Genomic DNA, 19,195 nt, shown 5'->3' with positions numbered 1-19,195 from the left:
TTTTTAATTTGAACTATTTATTGATGGATTCATATTTCATTTGTAAATTCTTTTATAATTCCTCTTTTTATTGCCCATTAAAATATCAAATAATGAATTACTTTGTAATTTAGTCTTTATGCTTTATTACTATTTCCGTGACACTTGTGGTCCTCCATAGTCGGGTCGGGTCGAGGAGAGGAGAGGGGAGGAGAAGAGAGGAGGAGGAGGAGAGGAGAGGAGAGGAGAGGAGAGGAGAGGAGAGGAGAGGAGAGGAGAGGAGAGGAGAGGAGAGGAGAAACCTACTCTATGAGGTCTTCCAGGTGGTTGTAGATATCCTCATCTTCAACACTCTCCTCTGTTGGAAAAGGCCTTTAGAAGGAAAAAACACAAAACACACTGAATCTTCTATCTTATTGTATCGTATTGAACCATATTGTATCTTATTGAATCATATTGTATCGCATTGTACCGTATCGCATCGCATCATGTAATATTGCATCATATCATATCATATTTCATTGTATTGCATCATGTCATATTGTATCGCATTGTATACACATACAGTATATGTATATTTATATCTCATAACACATCACATATTGTATCAGATCATATCTTATATATCATACCTTATATTAAATCGTAATTTAGACTAGGACATCAGTTCTAGACATCACATCATTGTATCATCCCACCATCCCATGTCAGCATGTTTGACAGCTCTTCCAGTCTTTACAATACAGAAGCCCATAATGTGAAATGCAGTAATGTAGGGTTGAAATATCAGAATGATGCAAATTCCAAATTATGCAATGGTACATGTTGTATGTGGCTAAAAAAAAAAAATCAACTCTGAAACTATGACATACCTGCTTCCAGTCTGCTGTGCAGCCGCTGTGTGGGAAAGTTTGGAGAGTGTGTCCATAACCTGCAATGGGAAAGAAAGATATGTTATTGAAATTATAATATTTTTCGGAGATAAAAAAGGAATGCAGCATGCTTATAATAACACCTTCACATATATGGCATGGGAAGCATACAACTATTCATGGGGCTAAAACGCATCGGGCCCTTTTTATCTTTAATTTCTAGAATATAGAATAGAATATAATATAATATAATAGAATAGAATAGAATAGAATAGAATAGAATAGAATAGAGCTTTGTAACTGATCTAGGAGTTTGTGGCTCAGCTGCACACTGATGCTGTATTCCTGCAAAAAGTCACATGAGGGCAGCATTCTCAAACACTACAGCACTGCTACTGTACTAACACTTACAGTAACTGTGCTGTTTACTGCTCTAACAGCAGAACACCTGCACTTTCAGTATAGGAATCATTTCCAGTGGTGATCTTGCATTGCAACATATGTATAAAGTCAGTGCATTAATTACTGTAAGAGTAGGAATCCTACCATATTTGACTTGAAGACCCATAAAACCCATTCGCAACACATTATATTTTTCAAAAAACACATGGTGATAAAAAAAAAAAAAAGTGACTTCAGCGATACACAGTCGGCATTCAGCAGCACAGTGAAAGCAGGGGAGAGTCAGATGAGATGATTTGCTAATTGATCTCGCTGTCGTAATGAAGTTAGCGATGTGCCCTGCTGGCTAGACATGATTGGCATTTGTATGACATGTAATTTCACGCTGCCGTGCTCAGTCATGGCAATGCCCTTGACCCTGTGTGTGTGTGTGTGTGTGTGTGACCTGCCCGATTAAGCACCAGTGAACCTGCTGAATGAAGTATGAAGCTGTATCATCGCTCGACACGTTTTGTCCCGTAACGGCTTGTAACTCACTTTCATCCCTTTTTGCGGCTCATCTAGTGACTGATAAACACACAGAGGTGCGGATGAAAGCATATGCACAATGCTCTCTCTCTCTCTCACACACACACACACACACACACACACACATCATCATGGATACATTTGCCCTTGAGCATAAGCTCTCAAAGATCGATACTGATCACAGGACCAGGCCTCTCCCTCCCCCCACCAGTAACGAGCGATAAAACAGTGGTACACAAAGGAGAGGGAGAGGGCGAGAGGGTGAGAGAGACAGAGAGAGAGATTTAATTTCAGCTGGCATCCCCCATAAGCCACTATATGCTCCTGACATCCCTGGGACAAACTATGTGACTTGCATACAGTGTGCTGTTGTAGTGGGATTAGGGTTCAACTGATATGGGATGCTGAATACCAATTGGATTGAAGCTGTAGATAGACAGTATTTTAGTATCAGTAGGTCTACTCAGTGTTTCCCACAGGATTGTATTCTTGTCAGGGTGGAAAAGCCTCTGAGACAACATTTAGACCAGTTATTCTCAACCTTTTTCATATCAAGGACCCCTAATTTAGTCCACATTAGAGCCACGGACCCCGATTTGATGAGATTTTGTCTCTCTGACCCAAATCTGAGAATATTTTTATTGTTAGATATGATTTTGTCCAGAATACCATGACTATCTGTATTGTAGGTAGAGAGATAACAGTGAAAGTATGATCAAAACAGTCATTCTTCTACATTCTCTGATTGTGTTAACTTCTTATAAATTAAATAATGGTGAAGTTTAAAAATTCATCATTTGCTGGGGACCCCCCGGAACCCCCTCAAGGACCCCTGGTGGTCCCCGGACCCCACGTTGAGAACCACTGATTTAGACCACCATGGGACACTAAAACTCTCCACTGAAACCCAGGATATAACGCGTGTTGCATTAGAATCAATTCAGGTTAAAGTCTTCCCATAGACAACCAGTGTATTGATCAATTATACAATATGTAATCAATCAAACCGCATCACATCCATCATATCAGGGGTAGACGACACTGGACCAGATCAGATTTTTAATAAAAGACCAATACTAGCCCCATATATCTGTCAAAGCCCGAGTGTTATCTCCACAGAGAGAAGTGGCAGCCAGGCAACAGAGCGGTTGGTGACGTGTGGCTCTGCTGAAAAGGAGGAAATGTTAGCGGGAGTCATGTGAACAGCTGAGCGGTGGGAGGGAGCAGTGTGTCGGTGACAGTGCTACAGTGGCTCTACAGCAGCGGCTGATTACACACCATTAGAGGAGGCGGCGATAAACAAAGAAGCAGCGAGTCATTATGATTTAGTCGTGTGGATCATACGGAGCGGAGGAGCACTGATACTTTAAGGAGATTCATTGTGCTGATCCAAGTTCTGCCCAATTTACAAATCATCCAGGCTGCCTACTATTGGCATATTATAAAACAATCACCAGAACAAGTGCATCAATTGTGTTTATTTATGACTTATTTAAATGATGCACTGATATTCTTAAAACAATCCTCAAACAAATAAAAAAAACGAAATAATAATAGTATATGATTAGAAAAAAATAGAAAATAACCATAACATAGGCTAGAAGATATGGCTTATAGGTCAAACAGCTTATTGATTGACTCTCAGAAATACAGCTCATTCACAATAGGTTAACTGATAAAACAGCTTATTTAGAATAGGTTAACAGATAAAACAGCTTATTTATAATAGGTTAACAAATAAAACAGCTTATTCACAATAGGTTAACAGATAAAGCAGCTTATTTATAATAGGTTAACAAATAAAACAGCTTATTCACAATAGGTTAACAGATAAAACAGCTTATTCACAATAGGTGAATGGTTAAAAACTGCTTATTCAAAATTTGTTAACAGATAGAAAACAGTGTGGTAGGTTAAGTCTAATAAAACAAAGTGAGATTCAGCCTGAATGGCCAAGGATCCTCTTCTAAACAACAGCTGCTATGACTATGAACTTCAAAAATAGCAGCATTTCAGCATTTTCAAGACAATCTTTGTTCTGTTGGAAAAGCTTTGTATTGTGCCAAAGTTTGTGTCTGTGAGCAGCTGAATTTACTGATTAGAGCATGAGTATGAAGCTGGAGAGGCACCAATCCCTATACTGCAGATACGATCAGTACACATCGAATATGTAGTGTAAGACCACACTTGTAGTCACTTACTGGGATCTTGAAATTGCAACTTTGCCTACATGTTGCATTGGAAACAAGCCACAAGTCCAGCGCCTTCAGCCTGCTAAGAGCTGTCAATCAAAATATCAGAGAGAGAGAGAGAGAGAGAGAGAGAGAGAGAGAGAGAGAGAGAGAGAGAGATGTTGTTGCCCTGGAGCAAGGTCAACAGTAGAAGGCTGTGGTTGTACTGGGCAGCTCCCAGTGTAAAGTTGTGGAGCTGTATGAATGTAAAGCAGGGAATTTCTGGAAAACAGCACCAGAGCTCAGTCCATCTTTCCTGGATAAGTGAAGGTTAAGAAGTTAAGAATTGGGAAAAACAGATTTTGGGCTGTTTTCAGTGCAAATTTAGGCATTTTCGTGTTTTTTATTTTTCTTTGGCCCGTGTCATCACCTCAGTGCTGTAAAACCTAGATCATTCAACAAACCAAACATTTCGTAAACATATGGCATCATCGCATTAATTATCAGCCCGGCATATGTGCTTATTAACACACGCTGGGGTGAAAATCAACATGTTTGTGCCGCGCTCTCCCCCCCAAAACCTCGACACGGACGCACGCAGGGAGAGTGACACAATCCCGTTCCAGCGTGAATCCTCCAGCATTCAGAGATAGAGAGAGAGAGTGAGAGAGAGAGAGAGAGTTCTTCCCCTCCTTCCAGCCGGCGTCCGCGTAATCCTCAGACGGTTATTAGCCCGGAGTTTATAGTACGCTCGCTCCAATAATGGATGAAGGACATGACATCCGGAGGGCCAGCTGGCAGGTACACCGCGTCTCAAAAGCCCAAGATTTACTGTGCGCCGCGCGGAGCATTCGGGAGGCTTTCCAGGTTTAGCCGGGCGGACCATTTTGGGGGATGAGTCGTGCTTTTTTTTTTTGGGGGGGCCTCGGCGAACACATGAGTCACGCGCATTCCGACTAAAACTGGCCCTCCGCATACAGCCGAGAAGACTTTCGGAGTGTTTTTGAACTCACTGTGCGCAGGGCAATTATTTTGCCCATCAACTACTAGAAGAAATGTGCAATGTCCAAAAAAAAAAAGCCAAAATGTGTGTTGGACAGTAGAAGATAAGGGGGTTTCATTACACAATGCAATAAATTTTAGGGAAAACCTCATCAGTCAGCAGTGCGTAAATACAGATAATTACATCCTTAGAAATGTTAGTATTTGGTAGGAAAGTCTTGAAGCTGTGTGATGCATTTGTATGTAAAAATACAGCAGGATTCAGCAGCTGCAAGGATGCCAATGCAAGGCAACAAGCAAGATTTTTATGTAAAAATACACCCACCTGAGCCTAAATCATAAGTGGGGCTGCAACAAAGAAGAGTGTCCCATCCCCACTAATTGAGATGCCATAGATTTGCCCTATTTGCCCAAATGAAATTCCGGTGGTCACAGGGAAATCTCCACACAGAAAGTGACAAATCGAAACTTAAAAGCAAAATACAAACAGCAGTGAGTGAGGAAGCTGGGTAGTGAAGTCCTCAAAATTCAAACAGTTACCTCTTGCTGCCATTAGGGGCCGCTAACGTGCGGAAATTGTATAGTATCGCTTTAAAATAGGTAATAACATGTTTTTCTTTTCCAAAATAAGCTTTACATTTCAAAATAAAAGTGTCACTTTCTTCAAATGTTATGTTGGGTGTCTCATTTTAAAACAAAATTCAATTTGCAGTCTCGCTCAATCATTTCTAATACGCCACTCACTCCTCTCCATCGCTATTATAAGACATCATCTAAGAGTTCAAAGTTGAAGAGTTCAAAGAGCCGGTGTCCAGAATGGGCTTTATAAAGCAGAGGACAGTGGGTCAGCAGCCATGCAGCAGATGAGTGTTAGGTGCAGGAAGACACTGAGACTGGCCCCTTTGATGGAGGCTAATAAACTTAGCCTGTCTCATCATGGCTGCCCCATTGGAGCTGATGGGATTCAGACCAGACCAATTAAAGCAGGATGAGGGATGTGTCTACCAAGATGAAAGGGGTGATGAGCAGAGACTTGTGTGGTGTGTGTGCGTGTGTGTGCGTGTGTGTGCGTGTGTGTGTGTGTGTCAGTGGAAATCCATCAGCTCTCAGTATAGTATAGTATAATCTATATTTTCTAAAAAGAAAAAAGGAGGGTCATTGACAGTAGAGACAATATAATCTGATATAAGGTTTGATACATATTTTTATCCAGGATTTTGAAGGCCAATACAGTAATTTTTTAATTGAAGCTGCCAATAGCTGATATTTGCGCCGCGTTCATGCCAATAATTCCTAAAAAAAATATATTGTATTCCATTTTTTCCCCTGTATGTTATTCTTGGCAGGGTGGAAACAGCATTTAAAACAGCATGGGACACTAAAACTCATAACATTCATGCATGCTCAATTCTATAATGTGCAATACCAAGATTTTGGGTGGAGGGTGCAATATATGGGCGCATGTGTTTCATGTGCAATGTGATTGTGTGTTTGCCCTGTATATGATGTGTGTTATATTTGTAAAACAGAGCTGCTATGATGCATAATAAATGTCAGGGAAATCTGACAGTAAAGTTCTATTGCATTGTATCACATCGTATGTTATGTCGTATCGTATTGTATCATATGTCATATCGTATATTATCATGTTGTATCATATCATATGGTGTCGTATCATATTGTATGTCGTATCTTACAACAACTATGTAACCAAACAAGCTGCATCACAGCAGAGTTAGACAACAATGACTAGGACTAGATCTGGTTTTTAATACAATGCCAATATCTGACCCACATCTTGGTCTAATTTTAGCAGAAAAACTGGCAGGGACAGAGAGTAAAGGACACACAGAAGATATGACAGGCAGGATTTGATCCTACGGGAGCAAACAGCGATGAATTCTGATACCTGCAATTTACATGCGAACCCACCGACGCTCTCCTCTTTACTTATTCTGGGACAACTTTCACGCTTTTCCAGGGTAGAGGGCACTCAAGGATGGGCGATGCATTCTGAATGTGTAACATGTCAACAGTTTCATATTGGCTTCACACACAAGCCAGCCTGCTGTCCCAGTTCTCTACACCCTGCTGTTATACTCCTCCTTTCTGTTGCTCGTTTGCTTTTCTTTCCTTTCTTTTACAAATGACTGATTACCTGCTAAAGCATTATCTTATTCTTTTCAGTTGAACTACTTTGCCTCAGAGGAACCTGTAGACTATGTTGGCCTATTGTGAGAAAAACAATAGAACAGTTTATTCAGTTTACAGACTGTGATTGAGGTCATCTTCCCACTTATAGTTTCCTAAATCAGAGCTGAGAATGTTCCTTTACTGCAGGGTTTCATTGGCAAACAAACCATACTGCAGTGTTAACCTGGCAAAGAAACAATATACTTTATGAACAAGGCCAGCCAGTGATATTGATGTTTTACCAAAATCAATATTGTCGTTTCAGCTTTGGCTGATTTGTTCAGTATTATGTTGTTAGGTTATTTCCAATAAACTAAAAACAAAAAAATGATGGCCTTGTAGACATACATGAATGGAATAGTAGATTTATGGAACAGTATATGAGAAATTTAGAATTAGCTTTATTAAAGGTACAATTTGCCGACTATTCTGCTGTCTTTTGTCAAATGTACAGTTTGATTTCAGCCTTTATAATTAGAAATAATTTAATGTATTGGACAGAAGGCAGAGTCTATGCTGCTTCAATGAAAAACTACCTGCTACCTATCAGAGTGAAGCATACACTAACATGTAATTATTATGTTTGGATGATTATTATATGTGATTATTTCCATAGTTAGGCCAGGAATGTCATGCAGCCATAAGAACAATCTGTTAACACAGTGCTGAAATTGAAAAAGTGACATTTTACTGTTTATACTTGCAGTTTTTACAAAAAAAAAAACATGACTGCTGCATCCCTAATGGTACTCTTGGAAACCAAACCACTCCAGGGTTCACCTGAAAGCTGTCTGAGGCTGACCAGGGATCAGCTGTTTGGGAACACCTTCCTTCAGGGTGTTCTCACCTCCCCAGACGAACCAAAGCAGGGGGGTAAACAAACCAGGGATTGATTTCAACCACACCAAACAAACTACAGCAGTTATTTTGAACTCTGGAGTGCTTTCTGTCAAGCATTTTTGGAGCAGTTTATTTGAACTCTGGAGCGTTCAGTTTGGTTTGTTTGGGCAGGTGAGAACGACGCCATTTGAACTCGGGTGGCACCAAATACCAAGATCAGACCAAGTCAACAGTTCCCACAGTTTGAGAGTTTAATGTTGTACAAAAGTCAATGATGGTCCATGGAAAAAAAGTCCTTTCCTGAACCAAACATGGCTGCTGTTCACAAATTATGGTTTGACTGAGATTTTGCCGTGTGAACATAACCAAATCAAATCATAAATTCAACAAAATAACAACTTCTCCCCTGATTCAGCAAATGCACTACAAGCTTGAAAACACCCAGAAAAAGCTATAAAGCTTTGTTAGGGTCCAAAAATCTCACAATCTATAATTGTCTTTTTTCCTTCCATAACTGCTTTTGCATCACTCAATAAGTAATTGCCCATTTTTTTCAAAATGATTGCTAATCTATTAATGCTATTGCCCCTTTCTGAAGGCCAAGCATGGTAGAACATGCAGCAAAATTGTCAATTAAACCACAGTTTGTATTTCAAAGAGAAAATCAAATGGCTCCTCTCTGATGCACTTTTCACATCAAACATGTTGTTGACACTGTATGGAAATAAAGGCCATGTGAATATTTAACACCTTTCTCTCTTTTACAGGTATTGTGCCTAGTGACAAATAATGGATGTTTTATTCACTGAGGAATAAAAAAAACAAACAGATTTCCATAAAAAAATACACACTGGAGGGAATACAATTCACTCTCCGAAGCAGCTGTGCATGTAAAATGTGTGCAAGGGCCCACTTATGCAATTAACCCTGTGTGTGTGTGTGTGTGTGTGTGTGTGTGTGTGTGTGTGTGTGTGTGTGTGTGAAAGAGAGAGAGAGAAAGAGAAAGAGTGTGTAGAACACATGTTAAAGAGACTAATTGATTTTTGTTTGTTTCCTTCCGGGAAGTGTATGTGTGTATGTGTGTATGTGTGTGTGGGTGGGCTTGGGGGTGTCTGTTGTGCGATTGACAGCACTTGCACGTGTGTGTACTGTGTGGTTTGTGTACTTTGCGTGCCTTTCTGTGCATGTATGCACAAGCGCATGTGTACCTATGAGTGTGTGTGTGTGTGTCTGTTTGACAGATGCAGCTGGTATGAAATCCCATCCACATAAAGAAGACCCATAAAACCCTGATTGGCTCAGAGAGAGAGCGCTAATGTTTGGCAATCAGTGCCATGGCTCATTAACGGCCATAATACATAATTAGCATGTTTGGATATACAGACATATAGCTGATTGGAATGCCACACACGTTCACCATCTCCCCTCCATCTTCATTGCCTGTTTCTCTCTCTGTATAAAACACAGTTTCAATCATTTAGCCCTTTCCCTCCTCCTCAACACACACTGCTTTAGTGAGTGCTGCATTCATGCATTTGGGATTTAGCGCTGACTTCTACAAAATGGTGTTCACCTCAGCCTTCCACTGGTAAACAAGAAAAAACTGTTCACCTCTGCTATCAACTGGTAAACAAGAAAAAACTGTTCACCTCTGCTATCAACTGGTAAACAAGAAACACTGTTCACCTCTGCTATCAACTGGTAAACAAGAAACACTGTTCACCTCTGCTTTCAGATGGTAAATACCAGGTGCTTTGTGTAAAATATGTCAAAAATGGAAATGAATAGGCTACTCCTCTGCATAGGAAATGTAATTCTATGTTTTGGCAATTATAACTGGTTATCCTATATAAATATCAAACCAGCTGCTACCACAGCTGGCAGCTAGCTAGCTAGCCATTAAGCTAAAGTAAGTGACTGGGGGGGATGGCTGGCAGCAGCTTTAGCAAGTAAACAGCCAGCTATCTAGTGAATTATATTTTGAAAAGGTAACTAATAGTTAATAATAGAAAGTTCTCTCATTTCACACATTCAGAAAAAAACGATAGAACACTTATGTCACTTTGCAAATGCACATAGGCCTACATGTATAGAAACAATGCCAGCGGTAAATACTACTGTTTACCTGGTAACACTTTATAATAAGGTCACTAAGTTAAGGGTTAGTTAATGCTTAATAAGCATTAACTAACCCTTAATTAACAGTTAACTAATATGTAATTTACTAATGGTGTTCATGTTAACTAAGGTATTAATTTATACATTATTTAATAGTTTATAAAGATACCTTAGTTAACATGAACACCATTAGTAAATGATTACCAGACACATTAGTTAACTGTTAATTAAGGGTTAGTTAACGCTTATTAAGCGTTAACTAACCCTTAACTTAGTGACCCTTATTGTAAAGTGTTACCGTTCACCTCAGCTTTCAACAGGTAAACACTATTTGAGACCTCAGGGTTTGGCAGTGGACCCCAATTTCTCTTGACATCCTGAATTCAGATGTCATCAATAAAGAAATACATGTAGTAAATTATGCATGCTTATCAAATAAAAGCGAACAAATTGAACCATTTTCATCAGTCATGTTGTGATCACAACTCTCAAAATGCCACAGCAGGACACAATTACTTGGCGGATTTCTGGTTTGTAGTTGACATATTTTGGTTCGCTGTGAAGTGTGAACTTAAATGTATCGCTCACTAACTGCCTGCATGATAAAGGGGCATTAAGGAAGATTTTTAGCATCCCATAGCACAAAATGACCATAATATATCAGCAGGGGTTGATAGGGTTCTTGATTTGATCAAAACCAATGACTCAGCGATTACTTGGCCAGGGGCTGAGATTTCTGGCTTCCAAAACTCACTTTCTGGCTCGTACTCTGTTTTGGAACAGAATCTCCCCATCCACTGGAGTATCAAGACTCTCCTGATCCCCCTTTTACTACCCTGTATCTCTAAATCTCCTAGACTTTCTCACTTTCTCTCTCACTCTCTCTCTCTCACTCTCTCCCTCATTTCAATTCAGTTCAACATGCTCCAATGGAAGGAAAGCCGAGAACAGTATAAGCTTCAAGATTGAATATCACCCCTCTCTCTCTTTATCTCTCCCTCTCTGTCTCTCTATCTCTCTGTCTCTCTCCTTCCTGCCTAATAACTCCTTCCCATCTGACAGCATAAGGTCAAAGGCAAGGGCATCATCGCTGCCAAGGTAAATCACATCAACCCCCAGACTACAGCCCCTCAGGACACTTAGGTATACACACACACACACACACACACACACACACAAACACACACACACGTGCATTCACACTCTCCCCAGTAATCAAAGCAGATTCCCGAAATCCTTCACTCCCGCGCTCCCTGAATGTTTTATGCTCACATTAGCAGGGGAACATATCACACACGCGCTCACACATTTATGTGTTTTCCACACACACACACACACACGCTCCACACATAGCTAGGGGCTTCGATGCTCACACACATCCGATCTGCCAAAATCCTTACTCTGCTGACAGGCGAGGTAACTCCGGCTAAATTTCACACATAGCCTGAATCAGCTGATCCTGCTGCTCACAGCTGACCACATACACAGCAGTGCACACATTCATGCCAACACAAACACACACACACACGCATGCACGCACACCATACACATTATTCAAATGCACACACACACACACTGCTTTGCTATACAGAATAACAAAAACCCTATAATTGTTTGTTATACAGTATTTACAGTATAAAGTAAGGATCAACCAATATGGGTTTTTCAAGGCCGATATTGATACTTTTCAATTGAAGCCGCCATTATATTATGGCAATATTCAATATCTTTAAATTTGACTATTTTCATGCCAAAAATGAACTCCATCATATCATTGGTGGATGACACTTAGTAGCCGATTTAAAAAAAAAAAAGCCCAATATGAGCCCGATATATTGGTCTAATCTTGATAGCAAATGGTTAGTAGGAAAAGCCATGGGGTTGTTGTCCCATTTGATTTCATGTACAAAAGCAATAATGGATGGGTGGGCGGAAACAGGGAAAACCAGAATATAGACCAGAATGCAGACCAGAATGCAATGCAGCCACAAGACATGTTGTGTTTAGAGTTAGACTCTTTTTTCTCGACTGGAAAAACTCTTGTTTTTACTATTGCTATCGCTTTCTTTACACCTAAAACCCACAGCTGAATGCAACAAGTTCACGCTCCTTCTCTGGGGGTTGTCGAAAGGCATTCTGGGAAATGGAGTAAATCGCTAAAGTAGAAGTAGACGAGGCAGGTTGAGGGGAAAGTGGGTTTACAACGCTCCACATCGCAGAATAACTCCTGGAACGCAGCGAACATCACGGATAGATATGTAACGGTGGGGGGATTTATCCTTTAATACATGCTTTCATTTAATACATGCTATGGTGTTCACTGCTGTTATTATCATTGAATACATTGAGGCGGCCACGCTGAAGACACAGCCTCCTGTATCCGCCCACTCTTCCCACCGATCTAAAACACAATCTCCATTGTTTCATCACGCTGACAGGACCGTCTCCATCCCTCGCCGCTGCAACACTATCCTGCAGTTAACAGAGGATGAAATAAAGCAAACCGGGGAGGGGGGGGGGGGAAACTCGTCTCCCGGAGGGGTCTTTCGCTCGAAAAAATATGAACTCTGTCGAGTCCTTCAGACAACCGCCCAAGTCAAGTTACCGTAATGCTGTTTGAACGCTGCGGACTCCGGCTCCTTGTAGACTCATTTGCCGAGCCAAGACTTGAAAGCCTCGCCAGAACTGTAACCGAGTGTAAGAGCGAGTTTGAGTGGGTTGTGCGCGTTGTAAACGATGTCCTAAGGCGGTCAGCGAAAATCCATATGGACATTCCTAAGGATTTTTTCCCCCCTCCCCTCCCTGAGCCTTTGATCCTGCAGCGTCGGTTAAGGACGCCTCCCCTCCTACGCTTCAGTTTTAGCCGGTCCTATCTGAGAAAACCCCATGGGACCTTGTGAGTCAAAAGAGGGGACAGTGCTGAAGTGATTATGCGGATCCCATTTACCATTCCAGAGCATGGCATTAGTGCAAAACAATGACACTGAAATTTGAATTACAGTCCGTAAATTGGAGTAAATTCCCCACAGTCTTTACATTCAAATTCGTTCTGGAAGCAAGATAATGTAAATCGAGTGTAGTGCAGAGTTCTCCTCAAAGCAGGTGAACTCTTGGAAGGATATTACAGTGTTGATAGAGGGAACTGGCCTGGTTCTTTTGTGTCTGCTGTGTGACCAATGTGTATTCAGTCTGACAAAGAACAACTTTCAGAAAAACTCAGTGAGAGAAGCAACAGCATTATCTGAATCAGCGGTTTTCAATTCTTCTCCTTAGGATCCAGGATAGAAACCCAGCATGGGTGTGGTACTCGAGGACCAGGATTGAGACCTGCTGAACTGAATCTGCACTTATTGTATTGTCTGAGTATGCAGAAACAAGTCCAAAAACCAAGGTGTCTGAATGTAAAGTTTCTGTTTTTATCCTCCATCTGACCAATAAAGTGACATGTGCTCAAGTCAAAAAGTGCAAAAAAACACAAAATGTAAACGCAAATGTTTTGCACTGATGATGAAAATGTACTTTTTCACTTGAGCATGTCACTTTATTGTCAGAAGTGAAAATTTTGCATTTAAACATCTTAGTTTGAGATTTGTTTTTTCTTTCCGTTGAGTGTGATCTTCTCTTGCATCTACTCAACAGCCTTATCTCACAATCAATTTTCCCAGGAATGGCAGCTCATATACAGTTTTCTGGCCATATGAAAAATATAGATGAAAAGTAGGAGACTGCCCTTCTGTGCTTGATTTACAGCCCTCTGTGCTGGTCGTAGGTAAACAAAGACCAAAGCACGTTCATTCATCTCGTTGCACATCGCGCCACACTTCATCATGGTAGTTTACATGTCGGCGATTTTATGGCTTTCTTCCATCGATGCTGGATTATATTGTTGAGCAGAGCCATGGCAACCAGATACTCACTGGGGTGGGACCATAAATCTGAATCGCCATTGAAAAAGCTAAACATAATGACATCTGTATTATTGGCTGAAAACATTATGAACTAAAAGCCTGAAAAGTAATTTGAGTTGTTCCATATCCAGAGGCCATAAATCCTGGCTGTCACTCTAGTGCACCATTTTAAAATTTGAGGTCAACTGGTAATTTTTATTAGCTTTTATTGATAATTGTTTTATTATTTATGAAGCCCTTTGTGAGACTGATTTAGTGTTATTAAAGCTGCACTAGGCAAGATTTCTTTCTAAAAATAAACCCGTCTTATCAGTCTAAATCACAAAGTGGAGCTGCAACAGACAAAAGTGTTCCATCCCCACTAATTGTGACGCTGTAAATTCACCCTATTTGCCCAAGCTTGATGTCAGTGATGGAAAATCTTCTTCACACAGGAAGTGACAAATCAAAAAGAGTGAAATTCAAAAGTGTCCTAAACAGTAGTGAGCAAGCGGCAAAGCTGAACCGCTTCACCTCCATCCCCCCAGACACTAAGAAGATGTTTAGGTCGAAGGACTGCGCAGTTTACTGACATCACATTACATGATTTCTGGGTAATGAAGTACTTCAAACTACAAAGATTCCAACAGTTACCTCTTGCTGCCACTAGGGGCTTCCAAAGTGCAAAGTTGTCGAGTGCAGCTTTAAGTGTTAGCTATTAAGTGATAATATATACGTATTTACTGCTGTATGTGTATGATGTGTATGCTAGGTTACTGTTCTCAAATCAGTGATGATGACTTATGCTAATGCTAGCAAAAAGGTGTGTCAGGGGAAATATCTGCAGAAATAAAGGAGGTCAAAGGGCCTGTCAGACATAGCATTGATAATTGCAATCAGAATTCATTGATGTGTAACGTTTTTAGTTAAAATGCTTCCATGAAATGCATTAAAACAAATGCTTTTCATCAGGTTAAATATTTTGGTTGTAATATTTTCTATATCAAGTTGATGTTTGAAAGGCATGTTTTTTGTATTTGATTCAGTCCCTATGTAATGCCGTGTAATCAATCTACTCCCCATATCTACTGCTACAAAATAGCCACAAATGGCCTTGTCATATCTATATGGAATAAATGGGTTGGCATCACTTAGCATACCCTTAGGAGCTCCCACTAAAATCATGAACCATTATATACCCACACATTTTCAATCGCACTGTGCAGATCCTGCGCATTAGTCATGCGACTGCTTGTGATCTCTTTATGGTTTTTCTCAGTTTCTTCTGCTCAAGCAATATAACATCACAGAATCCAGTATGGCACTTCAGACACATTACATGTTTATTACAAAAAGTTCAGATTAAAATGGCACAAAACGATGCATTTTGCGTAGCATTTGTTTTGGTTTCACCTACTGGACCCTTCAACTTTTAAGGTAAACTTTGAGAGTGCCTTACCATGTTTGGGTCTGGTCTAGTCGTACCATGGACCATATGCATGGACCATATTTCAACCATATGCAAACTAAGTGGACAAGGGCAGAGAGTAACTTCAGTGTTTCATTCCAAAACCTCCATTCCATATCCTATATACAGTACTGTGCAAAAGCCTTAGGCACATGTAAAAGGAAATCCATAAAGCAAAGATTCAAAACTAAAGAAATGAAAAGTTTCTAAATATAAAAAAAAATACTATAAAGAGCAGTCTACTGACACACTAATGCAGAAAACAATCATCTAAGACAAGGGTGCCAAAGACTTTTGCACAGTATTGTATCCTTTTTGGGATAAAATGCATAACCTGATGTTCACTGCACAATATTTCAAAAGTACAACTGATTCAACTGAGTACTTTTAACAACTAATCATTTTAATAATAATCCATAGTGAGTGTTACTTTCATTTCAGCAGAAGTGCACTTTTTTAAATGGGGGATATTTCATTTTGTAATAGAACTCTTCCACTCTTGACCAGACAAAGAGAGTAAATCTTAATGGTTAGAATGAATCTTGAGTACTTTATTGGTTGATACTGTAAACCCTGATCCTGCTTCTAATCAACAACCAGCTTAGGTTTAGAGTATAACATGAACATGGACTTACAGCAGAAACTCCATGCTCAGTATCGGATATTAGACTAGATACAGGGACGACTGTTGTCTTAACAGCTCCCTGAGGAGCCACAGCTGTAATGGATGATGATGTGTTGGCTGCTGGCTTAAACTGCTGTATTTGTGTTCTTATGAAACAAGTATGATTTATGGCTATTCAGAAACACACATCTGAGTTAATAGTAGCAGTATTTCTTCCAGAGCAGGAAGTGTAATGACTTCTTTAGAATTATTACACAAAAAAAATACGGAATTAGCTGTGTGTTAATAGCAGCTCTTCTGTATTTATTTCTCTGTCTAAACGCTATTAAAATAAAGCTTATGTCATAATTTGTCACCATGTCAACACTCCAATAACTAGCAGGCTGATCATATTATAAGCGTTCATCTTGTAAACAATTCTCTGGCAAAAGCAGAGGTCATTTTTGGATTATTTCTCATGAACTCAACTTGACACATATTGCAACTCTGTTTTTTTCGGCTTTTGCATATTCATCCAGAGAGCAAGAAACCAAACCGCGTCTTCGTTTCCATGTAAAGTTGAATCACGAGGCTTCTGTGTAATTCTGCGTGTTTATTATTTCACACGTCGTGTAAATTCAAAAAAGTTTTTTCCAGCCACCTACGTGATTTCAGCAGAAGCGTTGCTTTCCAGACATTCTACCGGTCCGTACCCGGTGGCTATATTGTTGAGCCGGCGGAGCGTCTGCGCTGGCTGGAGATCAGCTTTTAGACCCGCCCCCGCAAGTGCGAGTGACAGCGCATCCGCCTCCTCCACCTCCACCTCTGGGAAGCCATACAGAGAGAAAGACCACCCCCCCCCCCTCCCCCCAATCCCATCTGCATCTGGAAAAAAGCTTCAGTGAAAACGCATACAGTCCTCTGCAGGATCTTTATATGACGCAAAAAAAAAAAAAAACCCATCTCCAAAAAGATCAGAAGGACGTAAACGGCCGCTGTGAAATCCCATTTGTTTCTGTTTTCTGTTCGGATGGAGAGACGACAGAAGATGCCTCCGGGCGCCTCATGAAAGATTTACGGCAAAGTTTTTTTTTAAGATGTTTTTTTGTTGAGAAAATGCCTTCCCCCCCCCCCATCCCCCAAGAGAAGAGGGCAAATTGGCCCCCGCAGTAGGAGGAGAGCGGACTGAAAGAGGGGAAATAAACACGCGGCGTCTAAACATGACTGCATCTCAACACATGGCTGCCCATCTGGAAGGAGAAGGGAGCGCTGACCGCGGGCGATCCATGTCCTGAATCTAAACGCACCTCACACAGTCATCACCAGGCGGGATGAAAGTTTTATGACTGCGTTTACAAACTGTATACGAGGAGTCGACCGCTGTATGTTTCTGTAAGTGAAAATGTATTTATACAGCACATTTCCTACACGGGGGAACTCAGTGTGCTTCATATAAAAGCAAAAATTGAAGATGGAAAACAGAAATAACACAGATACATATATACAGTCACACGTTGGAAGAAGAAAGGATAAAACGTGAAGGCTGATGAGATACTTTTTGGATTTTTTTTCAGCTTTTATTTTGGATTAAAGCTGCCGATAGCCAATATTTTATGTCGATATTCAATATATTTAAATTTGACTATTTACATGCCAACAAAATCCAGTGAGTAGGGTTCGACCAATATGGGTTTTTGAAAGCTGATACGGATATTTTTGTACTGAAACTGCTGGTAACTGATATTTTGTACTGATATTCAGTGCTTTAGAATGTGACCACTTATCAAAACTTTATTACATAATCACAAAACACACTTGTTTCTGCCAGAATGGTATTCTTGTCAAGGTGGAAAAGCCTCTGAAACACTAAGACTAAAATATATTCCTTTACACTTGTGTGGAATTTGATCAAAATATCACATTAAAATCAATTAAGGTTAAAGGCTTCAGTTCCCATAGACAACCAGTGTAATATTGATCAATTCTACACTATGTAACCAGTCAAACTGCATCATATCCATCATATCAGAGGTGGATCACACTGACTGGACCAGATCTGATTTTAATAAAAAGCCAGCATCTGCCTGGTACACTGGCAAACCAATACATCACTCTAACCCCATTCTGCTGTAAGATACTGAGCTGTAGGTCTCCCACCCACAGTTTCAGGTAACTGTATTAGAGAAAAAAAGACACACATCTCTAAAAGTAGGGCAGCAAGGGGAGAAGGGGAGGGGGGGGGGGGGGTGCTGGTTTGTAGACCTGCACTGTAGTCTTTGTAGTCTTTGATCCTGACCACGGTGGCTTAGCTTCACATGCTCTCCGGCTGGCCCAGACTCAGCGGTGGCCTATAAAAGCCCGGCATGTCTGCGCAGCCAGGTAACCTCAATACCCAGCAACGCCCGGCTCTCACACTGAAGGCCCGCAGCATGCACAATCACTGTCACCCTTACAGTGCCCGCTGAGTCAAATGTGTAGAAGAAGAAGAAGAAGAAGAAGAAGAAGAACAGCAAGAAGAATTTGTTGGTATAGCGCTTCAAATCGGAGTTTGAAAGAAACAACGAAGCACTGAATTCCTTAGAGTCCTTATACCTTGGACTATGAAGCATTAGAATAAAACAAATAAACACAAATATTCATGTAATATACTTTTTATTCTATTTTTCTTTGCTGTATCCTATTACTAAAAAAAATCATCTTATATTAAAGTTTTCAAAATGATGCTGGACATTTTCCTTGTGAGTTCCTACATGTTTTCACTGTTGGAGGACTACCTGCAGTGTTTATGTGTTACACACTCAATGGGGGGGCTGCCTTTGAACTGGCATGGGGCAACAAGGCATCACGCGCACACACACACACACACACACACACACACACACATACACAGAGAGAAAGAACAAAAAAATTGATGAGCATAAAAATTTCCCCCCGTCCCATTTCATCGTCTTTCCCTCTCTCCTGCTTCCTCACACACTCACTCTCTCCCTCTCCCTCTAGCACATACACACACACACACTCTGTTGCTCACACACACACACACACACACACATTTCCACGGCCCGGTCACAGGAAGAGTGGGCACTTGACAGAGCCCATAACAGGACGGCACGAAGACGAGCTCGGGAAAT

At 40.6% G+C, this 19,195-nt stretch overlaps 1 protein-coding gene across 1 annotated transcript in view; it reads right to left on the bottom strand.

The window, feature by feature from the left end:
- Window positions 1-285: 285 nt before the first annotated feature.
- LOC139660115 (guanine nucleotide exchange factor VAV3-like) overlaps window positions 286-19,195 on the bottom strand; it is a gene marked incomplete at its 3' end in the record, with an annotated part of 43,495 nt that continues 24,585 nt past the window's right edge. Inside the window, exons 3-4 of the mRNA XM_071538176.1 lie at window positions 852-910; window positions 286-351 (exon numbers count right to left, since the gene is read on the bottom strand). Of these exons, the coding sequence (XP_071394277.1) occupies window positions 286-351; window positions 852-910 (125 nt within the window). The remainder of the gene's footprint in view (window positions 352-851; window positions 911-19,195) is intronic.

Source organism: Centroberyx affinis, unplaced genomic scaffold, assembly GCF_046629955.1.
Source record: "Centroberyx affinis isolate AG114_WGS23_722 - 3 ecotype Tasmania unplaced genomic scaffold, CSIRO-AGI_Caff_v1 ptg000194l_1, whole genome shotgun sequence".
In the NCBI taxonomy this organism is placed as follows: Eukaryota; Metazoa; Chordata; class Actinopteri; order Beryciformes; family Berycidae; genus Centroberyx; species Centroberyx affinis.
The sequence above is the reverse complement of the archived record's forward strand: the minus strand, read 5'-3'. Positions and strand labels throughout refer to the sequence as shown.